Raw genomic sequence first — 12,288 nt, 5'->3', positions numbered from 1 at the left:
GCTTTTTTCCTCAATGCAAATACATAAGAAAGCCAAGAGCTGCAATGCTTTGTCATTGTGAAGTTTGTTTCTTTCTCAGTGAAGAGCTAATCCCCTACTGTCACCTTAATAACCCTAAAACGTTGCAGTGCTCTAGTGCGGAGTTTGACTATTTTGCTGGGTTTTTTCACTTTCAGTGAGTAACATTTTGTACAAGACAATTTCCAAACAACTGGAAGAATGTAATTTCTCATGTCTGAGTTGTGTGCGCCGTGTGTCACCGTCCATTGCTTTTCAGGTAACCAGCTGTTAATGTCGCCTTGAGAGTAGGTGTAAAATGTTGAGCATTCCACCTGTGCTGCCCAGGCTGTACCTGATCATCAACCTTGGAATTCTCTTCTGGAGAGGAATACAACATTATTCTTCATAATTGTCCCTTTCTTTTAGTTTTCGATTTACATGTGCAATGTCATAGCCACTTGCGAGTCAAGTGCCATCTGCACCACGCTTGCCTGGGGCTGTGTATCTCTTGGCAGAGCTGAGTGCTTTTATTTTTAAACTTTTATTAGGAAGGGAGGTTTCTCCCCTTTGAGTTCCAGGGCTCCTCAGAGGTTTTGAAATGGTGAATTTAATACAAAATGGTACGAGGAAAATACCGTGAGATTGCAAAATAAGGACAGATACAGAAGCTGTGGTTGGGTCCACGGGGGTCCCCGTGTGTTCCTCTCCGTAAAGCCCTTGGAAGCTGCAGTTCTGGGGTAAAAAGTGTGAAGTGGCACCTGTTTGCAAGGGCTGGAGTTACATTGTGAGTTAATGAACAGCAGGAGGAAATTTGAAGTTTCATTATGTTACTGTACTTATTAACAGAGTGACATGGGAAGAGTCTCTCGGCCCATCCCTGGAGTTCCAACCTGCAGCTCTGGTGATGCTCACTCACACCCCGTCATTTATGGTCCTTCCCCATTTTGTTTTCTGGTTTTAATTAGGATTAATTAGGAAAAGCACACCCTCTACCCATTAGGGTGCTGCGCAGCAGCAGAACAGCGACCCTGACACCCGGGATGGGGGAAACACCGCGGGCAGAACCGGAGCGGGGGCGGGCGGGGCTGCCCGGGGTTGGCGGTGACCGCGGAGGCCCCGGGGCCTTCAGCCGCCGCCCGTTTCCATAGCAACCACCCCAGTCTCCATGGCAACCGCCCCCAGCCGCGGGCGAGTCACCTTGTCCGGCCGCTCCGGCCCCGGCACGTGACCCGCCGCGGCGGCGAGCGCGGAGCGGAAGTGACGGAGCCGCACCTCGGTCGCATGATGTGGCAAAAAAAAAGGCCGGGGAGGGGAGGGGTGGTGAAGCGCGAAATAGTCCCTTCCGGTGGCGGATCCTTCCGCTGCTCCTATTGGTCCCGCGGCGGGTGAGTCACGCCGCTCGCCGGGATCCTTCCGCCCGGCCGGCGCAGTTAAGGCGGGTCCCGGCAGGTGAGGGCAGGCCTCTTCCTTCCGCGGCGGTATCCTTCCGCCGGTGGGGGCAGCTTCCGGATCGCCGCGGCTCTCCCCGCTCGCTGGCCCGTTCCGCCATTGCGGTCCCGCCGCCCCGCGCCGCCCGGACCCCGCTGAGGTGCGACTCTGGTCCGGCCTCGGACTGGAGCCCCAGCCCGCTGCCGCCGCCATGGCCCAGATCCTGCCGATCCGCTTCCAGGAGCACCTCCAGGTGGGCGCGGAGGGGCCGGGCCGGGGGAGCGGGTGCTGGGGCGGGCGGGCGGGCCGCTCCCTCAGCCGGGGGAGCCGCCCGGGACTGGTGATGGGTGTGGGGCCCCGGGCCTGTCCGCGGGCCCTCCCCGAGCGCTGTGAGGCGGCCTGTGCTCCTCGGCGGCGGGGCGGCCTCCCTCCCTCCCTCCCGCGGGCCTGGCCGCTGTCTGTTCCCGCCGCGCCCGAAGGGCACCTTCCCGTGCTCCCGCGGGGAAGGGCCGGGGCGCCGCGGGGCCGCGTGTCCCGGGGAGGCGGCGAGGGGCCGAGGTGCGGCCGCCGGGCATCCTGCGCCCGTCCCGTCCTCCCCTCGTGGTTTCCCCGCTCCGGGGGCTGCGGGCGGCTCGTCCCGGGGCTGTGGGCGCCGCTGGCGCCGGGCCCGCGGCAGCACCTGCTGGGCGGTGCGGCGGTGGGAGGGGAGAGTGCGGGTGGCTCCGAGGGGGGAAACCCGCTGCTGCAGGGGGGCAGCGGGAAATCACCGGGGAGGCCGAGTTGTCTCTGTGTATCGCTTAATTTTTAATATTTTCTTCAATGAAGCTAGGGCTTCTTGAAATCATAAGGGCATATTAAATCGCTTTATTGACGTCCTGACTTGTAATGTCATCTTCTGGAAAGAAAAAAACCCACATATTGCAGTGAAAGGTAGAAGTGACTGCGGGCTGCCCTGCGGTGCAGCTGTGGCAGTGCAGGCACAGGGTGCCCGGTCTCTGCCAAATCCGAGGTTTGGGTGTCATTAAACCATCACCAGATGGTTTATTTCCAAGTGATGGCTTTTAGGTTTTTATTTTAAGGTGGCATTCTAAAGGCACTAGTAACAAATTCTCAAATCGCTCTGCTGCAGGAATGCAAGGTTACCTTCTCAAGTAAATAAACGTGCAAGTCCAGTGTCTCTTGGCGAAGCTGGAGCACAGGGAGGGGTCTGGAAGGAGTAACATAGTTGTGCAATGTGCACTTCCTATCCGAGGAGTCTATGGGGTGAAGTACTACGAGCTCAGCTTCTCTAGAGTTGCTGTAGCTGCCATTGTATTAAGTTTGGCTTCACTGCTGAGGAGTGTTTTTCGAGGAGAACTTGTATAATAAGAGTTATATTGGCATAGCTAGGCAGGGTCTCCTGGCTTCTATCAGCCCACCCACAACCCCACTTCCCCGGGGTGTCAGTGTCTGGATGCGGTTTGTGCTCATTGGGAATGGTGGGCACTAACATAGTGATGGGTTTGCATGGTTTGCAGTGATTCTTTTCTAACGCAAATGGAAAGAGTTTGGTTTCTAGACACCTTGTCAAAGGAACAATTGCAAAATACTTATTTTTGTCCTGTAAATTACCACCATCCATAATGTTATTTTTAGATTTAAAAAAATGCTGCTATGATTGTTTTCTAGCTAGCTTGTTAACTGTTGAGCATTGGATAATTTTACTTCAGTATCTGTTTAAAACCAGGCTAGAACTTGTAGCTTAGGTGTTGCACTAGACTCTGCTTTAGTGGGTGGCACTGACTGGAGAATCTCCTGAGTTGCTCAGAGCTGAAGCTCCGGTCAAGAGTTCTTGCTGGTAACGGTGTAGGCTGGAGCCGGGTGTTGAGAAGGGTCTGTGTGCGCAGGTGAAACTCATCCCTATGGGTAGCCCAGCGCTTAATAGAGTATTGTGGAAATGCATCTATGATACATTATTCAAGATACAAACACTGCATGTGACCCACTACAGGTCTCTAATGACACGAGTACTGTTACGTAAGGAAACTCATCAGCTTCACTCTAGAAGTGTTGACAGGTTTCAGGCCAGCACTACTGTGCAACATGACTGTTCTGACCGAAGTCTCTTTTATCTGTCTGTGTGCTTTTCTTTTTTCTCCTCTATGTTTTTTTTCGCCTATTCCTGCTTAATGTAGAGCCCTGGCTTACCCAGTATATTTTACAACTGCATATACGAGCTGGTCTTTCATAAGACTGGGTGTCCAGCCTTCTGAGCCTACATGCACGTGGCTCTTGCCCGTAACGCTTCAGTTTGCTGTATCTACTGAACTTCCTCATTGCCTTTCATTGAAAAAATTCAGAGGAACTTGAAATCTTGGAGGTGCTGTTTTCATGCTGAAACTTCTGACTTGCTGTTGGAGTAAATCTTGAGAGAGGAAACATTGATATTGGTCTAGAACTGTTTTAGCGTATTCCAGGCCGTTCATAGGATGTCCTCAGGGACTCAAGAATACAATTTCTTGAACTGTGCCTGACCTACATTGTCTGGGAAACTCGTCATACAGGTGTTGCACAACACTTGCAAGTTTGCAGTTGCTGCTTGGCCAAAGTGTTCAACGGCAGCTGTGTTCATCAAAAGGCAGGTGGTGGTTATGAATGGGAAAGTTCTTGCAAGTCTACTATTGAAAGTTGCTTTTAATGAGAAGACTGGCAGTCAGCACTACATGTAGTATGACACTAGTTCCCTATGAATCTACTGCTGCAGGTGAGAAAATGGTCGAGTAACTGGACAAAGGTTGTCCCGCTCTCCAGTTTCAGCCCCACTGTGCTCTGTGTTACGCTGTCCAAGGCACATGGGTGTTATCTTTGTGTCAGCATCATGGCTGGTAACATAGGAGTGAGGAGTTACAGCTGTCTTGTCTCTTGGGTACATAGTACAGTGGGCTTTGTACCTGTAATTTGGCCTGAAGATCTAGTCTGGGCCTGTAAGGTCTGGGAAGCAGTTAGCTGACGAGGACTAAGCAAGCTTTCTGAGTGTTTACTGAGTGAAGTCTTAACAAAACATGCAGTCAGGCTTCAGGTCTTGTTTGTGTCCCATTGCATTGCTCTGAAATCTCAGTAGCTGCAGATACGTCGGCTGTTATCTGTGTGTTGTCTATTATAGATGTCTGTCTTGCCACAAACGAACATCAGCATCGCACTGTGGAGAAGCTTTTTCCTTGGGAGTTTTCAAGGAGAAACTTGATTCCTGTGCTATTAAAATTACCAGACTTGTGTTATAAAACTTTATAGTGCTGCTACTTTCTTTTTAAGTAGCCATGAGGAAACAGTCTACTGGGCAAGTAGTGGGAGGTCAGAGTTCGGTATGTTGAATAATTGCAAATCTGGCTGCTCCCATCCAGGTTTTAGGGATTCCATAAGTTGATGCCTTGGTGTACTTGAGGGTGAAAGTAAAACGAGTGCTTGCAGGTGCGCGGAGCTTTTCTGAGCTGACGGGTTTCTGATGAATAAGAAGCAACCAGACAAATTAGCAGGTGGTGAACTGTGATCGCCATTTAGTTTCACCACACTACCCTGAAATATGTAAAAATAGAACTTGCATCAGGCACACTTCTGTACTGGTGTGACTTAAGGCATTAATAAATACTCTTCTGCACCTAAATATATTTTTCTAAAAGGAAGTTATTCTGTAGACTTGTCTAGACAGTACAGAAAACCATCAGCTCATGCTGTGCAGTTGATGCTGAGACAGAACCGCCCTTCTAAATGAGGAAAAGGGTTCCGGTATCTATTGGTCATTGATGGAAGAAACCTGAATGGCAGCTCTGCTGTTCTGGTGTGGTGGTGCTTGGGTGGCCTCAGAATCATAACGAGCTGTGCCACAGAGCTAACGGAATAAAACTGGACAGCCAAGGCATCATAGAATACAATTTGCTACTTCACTATCAGTGACAAAAACCGAAATGTTTCCATGCATTGTGCTGCTAGCGAGGCAGTTTAATATAACCTAAACCACTAAATCTCTGCTATAACAGCATTAGTTTGAAGCAGTTAAGTCCTTTGTTGATGTTTTAAGGCAGGGGCCACAGGACTGCTGTGCCTCCTGATGTTTTGGTGGGCTGCCTGTCCCCTGCTGCTTAGCGGGTCTGAATTCCTAAAACTAGAGAGCTCAGAGTATTCATACAGAGGGAAAAGCTGTAACAAAGGATGCTGTGAAGAATTGAAGTGAATCGAGGAGTCTGTGTGTGTGTCAACTAATTGGATAGGAACAATTAGTTAAGCGGTTGATAAGCTGTTTCTTTTGGCGTCCCTCACAGCAGGTACTCAAGTCTTGGTGGCTGTGCTCATTAGCACTTCGTGCTGGGGCTGTGGTGATTTAACCAAAGATACGTAGGGGCAGCTAGTGGTTCTGAGCTCAAGTTTTGGCAAGTATGGTCTAGACTGACCTGTAACAGTCACTCAGTGTGGCTGTGGCTGCTGAGACTGGACGGCTAGCTCAGCCTATGGAGGGTGAGGCAGAAAATAGGAAGGCTATAGAAACAGAGCTCTTGAACATCGTAGAGGTCTCTTATCTGTTGAAAACATAACTTCCTAGCCTGTCACAAGCTGTAACTCTTACCTTGCACTGGTAAACGTGAAGCACTTGGAGCCGTTGACTGGCCCTGGGACTCCAGTGTTACAGAACTGCAGGCAGTAGCTCTAACAGATTGGCACAGATATAAATACTTTGTGTGGCGTCAGTTTTGTGTTTAAGTTTCACGTATAGAGTTAAAGAATGGCTGAAATATAGCCTGGTGCCTGCCTTGTTCGGTCAAAGCCCAGTAAAGCAAGGCCTTACAATGGAGCTGATGTGACTTGCTGCACTTCAAGGAGCTCTGCGCTTCTCCAAGGACTGGGAATATTTCCGTTCCCTGGCATTTCCCAGCTACGTGATTTCTCGCCGCGTGTAGATAAGGAGTCTCTGGACAGAGACTGAGCAGCTGCTTGTGGCTCCAAGAACAGTGGTTATATCCTGTCGAGGTGAAATGCGCGCTCAGCAGTTCTGCGCCCTTCCTCGTAGGCAAGGAGAAATTATTTGACAGCTAAGCAAAATGTCACACGAAAGCGAGTGTTCCAGGAAGGGGTCAACAAAGAGACTCTTGTCAGCAGTTTCACCATTCAGTTTGATGTCAAACATGCGTGTAATACAACAGCTTTTCTGGGTAAGTTACCAGGGATGTACTTGAATTATCTTCCAGTCAAAAATAATTTTACTAATCAGACTTGTACTTACCACGTTATAATGATTCACCTCTCAGGTAAATGTTGACATAGAATTTGATGGTTCGGTACAGCCTGCAGTTGACTGAAGTATCCAACCTCGAATTAAATGAATCCTTCAAGGCAATGTCTCTGAACAGAGTTGCTGCTGTCTCTGGCGGCTGCTTTCATAGTTCCACTCTAATGGAGCAGCTATTTCACAGAACGCTTTCTTTTCAACACGCTTTCAGGAGACCGGTATAACTGAACTTACCAACAAGTGCTGGTGTAAAATAACTTGAACTGTAAATGGATTGCCCAAGCACAGCTAGCAAGTTCTGCTTTCGTATCTGCTTGAAAGCCAAGGAAGTGGTTTTCATAGTATGATGCAGGAGTATCTTATTCCTTCTTTTTTTGCCAAGCCTTTAAACTTGTTCCTGAATTAGTGAAAGGTAGTGGACCTTAAATGTGCAATATTAAATGTTTGGGTTTTTTTCCCCTATGGTAAGAGAAGCGGTAGAAAAATCTGCCGTGAGTCTCTGTACTCCTTTAGTTGTAGTGTAAATTTAGGAGTGTGCACATAGAATAGTATTGACATTTTCATAATAAAAGCCTCTGAATAAATACCTGCTGTCATGTCCTCTAATAGCAATCTTAGTCTCTGTTTACTTTGCTCAGCTTTATAGACACTCCTGCCTCGTTCACCTGAACTTTAGCCTCCTGGGGGAAGGAAATAACCTATAGTACAGGGACGGATCTATACTCTGAAGAGTTCTGTGCATCAGGTCTGAGTGCAGCCAACACAAGTTACCATCGGCCTTGGCAGCTGAGCAAAGCAAGTGGCATTCTTGGCTGGTGACACTTGTGTGATCAAAGCCAGAGCCTGTCATGGTCAGAATCAATGTCCTGCCTCGGTGCTTGAAGCAGACTTGGGTCTGTTGAGATTAAAAGATGAAATGTTGGCAAAAAGAGTGTACTTAAAGACCTCACTGATGGTCGTACCTCCATCAGAAAGCTTTTCCAGACTTCAGAGCTCCACTGCTAATCTAAATCTTTTCAAAGACATATCTAACCTTTGGAAGTGGACTTAAGTTTAAAAAGGACTGTGTCTTCTGCTGATAACTAGGATTGGATACCTCAGACATGACACCTAGCAGATGGCAGTTATATCATGATTAAGATGATTAAGTCTTGCCATATCTAAGCAACTTTGATTCTGTGGTTATGTCTAGACCTCCATGAGAGGTCTGCCATCTGCTAGGACTTGCTGCTTCAATTTGTTCTGTTGACAACGTTGGAGTATAGTGCTGTGATTTACTGCCAGGCGGAGTACTTGGCACTCTGGAACTACCCTCCTCTACCAAATTAACAAGGAAACTGGTTGCTTGATAAATGACTTTGCGCTTGTTAAGGTTGCAGCCCTAGCAAAAAGAAACGCCACATCCTCCTAAGTCTCTCCAGCTCTACCAGATGAAACTCTTACATCTTCAAACCTTGTCTGTGTGCAGGGGTGTGCCGGGGTTGCGTTCAGCCCAGCCCATGTGGGAAATACCAGGTGGACCTGGAGTGCGCTACCCAAAGAGAGGTGTGAAAGGGAGGATATAGATCATCCATTGAAGTGTCTTTTAGGAGGCTGGTTCTGCTAACTTGGTGTGCCACAGCTTAGATGTTACTTGTTCCCTGCATGTGCTGAGAGCCCGAGCAAAGGGAAGTGTAGTAAAACACCCTGTTTATCAGAAACCATGAGGAGGCAGGAATGGAGCAGCTGGGGTGTGGTTGTCTCGGAGCTCACACAGAGCATGGCTGATAAGAGCTTGGTGTTTTGCTTCAAACGAGTACAATAGTACTCAAATGGCTTTGAAGGTCTCACCCTTCTTGGGCGCCCTTGGGCTTGAAGTTTAAACAGTGTCCCAGAATGAAAATGGCTGAAGTAGTAGGAGTGATAACTCCTCAAGCAGTAGAAAACTGATCTTGAGTTTTTAAGGGGTATCCACTGGGTATCTGTATGTGTGGTCAACTAACCATTCTGTATTTCCACTGTTAAAAATGGAATAAACTTTGTTTTGCTACTGACAACCTAATATACTAGCCAGTTGCAAACACAGTTAAGTGATATTGTAACTAAACTGTGTTTAGTTGCAAGCCATGTTTAAAGCTAAGCGTGCAAAGGTTTACAGAAGCGGACTGGCTCAGCAGAGAAAGAGGTGGTTTATCGGGTTCTTCTGTCTGTGAATGAGCCATTTCTGATTGCAATAGTGTCCATCTCTTATTTGTTAGCTCTGCCTCCTGGGTGCTGTGCAGCCTTGGTGCTGGACAGGACTAGGCTAATTGCTAGACAGGTAGCTTTTTTTAACTCTACAGGGATAAAGATAAAGCTCAGACGCTTCACGTGTGATGTTAAGCTTGAAACAGTGATAGCTGCCAAGCTCGATAGAATGAGTGAGGGCTCTGGAAGCAAAGCTGGCGAGAGTGAGCCCTGAAGCCGCAGCTCCAGCACAGCTGCTGGAGAAGGCAAGTTCAGTGTGCCTTAAGCCATGTGAGGGGTTCAAAAGCTGAGTTCTCAAAGCCGTAGGTTGTAAATGGACTTTGCAGATGAGATACCAAGTGCTTGAATGCTGCAGGGCTTCTTTAGAAAGCCTGCTGGGCTGAAATGGAGTTGGACAAGAACTTGTGTGACATGATGTTATTGGGTAGTATGGTTATATTGTCACAAAGATGTGAAGCCTAGTTTTCTCTTGTGACTTTCACAGAAAGCTGTTTGTGGCTATACTAAGATAGTAACAATGCTAAACCTTTTTTTTTTTCCCCTTCCAGCTCCAAAATCTGGGAATCAACCCAGCGAACATCGGGTTCAGCACTCTGACAATGGAGTCTGACAAATTCATCTGCATACGAGAGAAAGTAGGAGAACAGGCTCAAGTGGTGATCATTGACATGAATGATCCCAGCAACCCTATTCGACGACCGATTTCAGCAGACAGTGCTATCATGAACCCTGCCAGTAAAGTCATTGCATTAAAAGGTATGAAGTCTTGATAAAGAAATGCTTGCAGTGGATGGAGAGCTTTCTGTTTGACTGACTTAAGTCTCTCAGGCAATTTATGTGGGATGATCCCTCACTAAACTTCCACAGCTTAATGGGAACTTAAGTTTTATGGTTTTTTTTCAGTTCTTCTGAAGGCAACTGAGCTGTAAGTTTCAGTTAAGGCTTCCCTCTATTTGCTGATCATTAGGATGAGTTTTTTGCTTCAGTAAGAATGCTTATAGCTTGTGAGCTGTGAGAACTGGAGGGAGAGCTCAGGCTAGAGGTTCCAGAAGTATCTTGAAGTCTTGAATCATCTCGGGGGAAGTGAGACCTGATCTCTTAAGTGTATGAGGTCTATTAACTAAGCCTCTCTTTACAGAGAGGAAAACTAAGGCTGGGGAGGAGGGTAAATATTGCTGAAGGCCTCAGTCTGGCCTTGCTGGAAGAGGCTGGTGCACCAGTTTGTGCATATTTATTGTATCAGTCAGTGATAAGAAAAGTAAAACTATGCAAGGAAGACCTGTGGAGTGGATAAAGCACAAGGTCAGCTAACTTGGTATCTCTGGTGATACAGAGAGCAAGCATTCCTCTGGAGTCTCCAGAAATGTTGATCTCTTTCCCAAGAGGCCCAAGAATCTCAGTGTCACCGTATAAATGCATATATTGCTAATGGAAAGATTTATATGTGTTCAATGTCATTTAAGTTTGACTTTAATACTGTGCTACTATTTTGTCACAACTTTAATGCTTTCTTGTGTGTGCAGATGGTGAGTTATTTCAATTGACTGTACTAGTTCCTGTCCTGTCTTATGAAAAGAGAAAGCAGAACCAAATGGCTCAGATCTACAGTGCACATGGCTGAACAGTGGTGTTAAGCAACTGAAAGCCTAAAATTCTGAGGTTTTTTTGTGCCCTCCCAAACAAGGGAATCCTTAAGATTCAGAAAATGAATCCACTCAAGAACTTGAAGTGTACTTAAGCTATCACAATCTTGATATCATGCTTTTTATAAACAGGACTGACCCCTTTAGGTCTAGATTTTGCCCCTTAATATGCCTTACATAGCATGTAGGACACCTGCTACTTGAATGTCATGTCCCTTGACTCTAAAGCTCCAACTGCACTAGAGATGGAAACAAACTGCTGGTCTGTAGCCTGAGTAGTGCTGCCATAGACAGTCTGCTCTGAGGGTGGGAGAAACTCCTGAACCTGCATCTTACCTCAATAGCTGAACTAACAGTGGCTTCTGATTAAAACAGTGCTTGGTGAGCGAAGGCACTTGCCCACATGGCATCGTGACTTCAGCAAGCTGAGTTACAGTTAGGAACTGTAACAGATATTCTGACTTGCACCTAGTTTCACGAGATCTTTAATATTCCTCCTGGGCTATGATAGCATGTGCTTCAATAGCTGTCTCCTAAAACGAGTAGAAGTTGGTCAGAACCTTCCTTCTCACCAGGAAGAAATAATTTCTTATATGCCACGGGGTTGTTAAGACTCTGGTATAAACGACTGCAGGTGGCTGTTCAGGATGTATGTATGGGCCATTCTGTGTAATTAGGAGAGTTTTTCCTCCTATCTTCTAGAGCTTGTGTTGGTCACTAGATTCCTTTCCTTGTGCAGTTGCTGTTAGTCTGTTTTGCAGCCAGTAGCTCTGTGTATCTCATTAGTGCAGCCCAAGGGTTTTGGTTACTGAGCCTGAATTATGAAAGCCCTCTGCCAACTTGACCATTTCCATATTTTGCTTGTTTTTATACTTAAAACAGATGTGGAAATAGTTTTTAATGACCCTAGCATAGCTCTCCCCACAACTTTCAAGAGACTCAGCATTGTTGTAACATCATTTTGATGTACATGAAGTATTGTACAACTTTCATGTAGCTGAAGCTCTTGGCTCCTACTAAGTTGTTTTCCACATCTGTTTGATGGCTCAGTAGTGGCAAATTGGTAAAATTAGCCCTAGGAGTGTGGTCTGGTTAAAAGTAATAGCTGATCACTGAAGGTACTAACAGTATGTGACAGCATTTTCTTGAAGTCATGAGGGTTTAATGTCATAGTGCTTGAAGTAACAAGTGAAAACTGCAACCTGGCTAACAATGTTGTGTTCTCTAGCTGGAAAAACGCTTCAAATATTTAACATTGAAATGAAGAGCAAAATGAAGGCTCACACAATGACAGATGATGTCACCTTCTGGAAGTGGATCTCTCTGAATACCGTTGCCCTTGTAACGGATAATGCCGTCTACCACTGGAGCATGGAGGGAGAGTCCCAGCCTGTGAAAATGTTTGATCGCCATTCTAGTCTTGCTGGCTGCCAGATCATCAACTACCGCACGGACGCCAAGCAGAAGTGGCTGCTGCTGACTGGCATATCTGCACAGGTACTCGGGAGCCTGCCATGAAAATCCCAGAGCTTGACTCCTTTCCTTCTTCTATAGGAGCAGGACTGATATGTTTTTTCTTTCCTGAAAACATTGTTTAGAGTGTAAATGCTTGTCTTGATCTTCAAATAAGAAACTTAAGAGTAACTGCAAATCTACAGTAATGGTATGAACACTAGTACAAGTGTGAAATGGTGCTTTTGCAAGAGAAAGCATGGCATGGTACTTTGGCTTGAT

At 46.8% G+C, this 12,288-nt stretch overlaps 1 protein-coding gene across 2 annotated transcripts in view; it reads left to right on the top strand.

The window, feature by feature from the left end:
• Positions 1-1,399: 1,399 nt before the first annotated feature.
• The window catches only part of CLTC (clathrin heavy chain), a 30,355-nt gene continuing 19,466 nt past the window's right edge, over positions 1,400-12,288 (top strand). For both annotated transcript variants that reach the window (XM_080356928.1, XM_080356929.1), the window contains exons 1-3: positions 1,400-1,681; positions 9,460-9,667; positions 11,783-12,051. In XM_080356928.1, the coding sequence (XP_080213054.1) occupies positions 1,640-1,681; positions 9,460-9,667; positions 11,783-12,051 (519 nt within the window). In that variant the 5' untranslated portion in view covers positions 1,400-1,639. The remainder of the gene's footprint in view (positions 1,682-9,459; positions 9,668-11,782; positions 12,052-12,288) is intronic.

This window comes from Nesoenas mayeri (assembly GCF_963082525.1).
Source record: "Nesoenas mayeri genome assembly, chromosome: 20".
Taxonomy (NCBI): domain Eukaryota; kingdom Metazoa; phylum Chordata; class Aves; order Columbiformes; family Columbidae; genus Nesoenas; species Nesoenas mayeri.
This window is presented reverse-complemented; position numbering and strand designations above follow the sequence as displayed.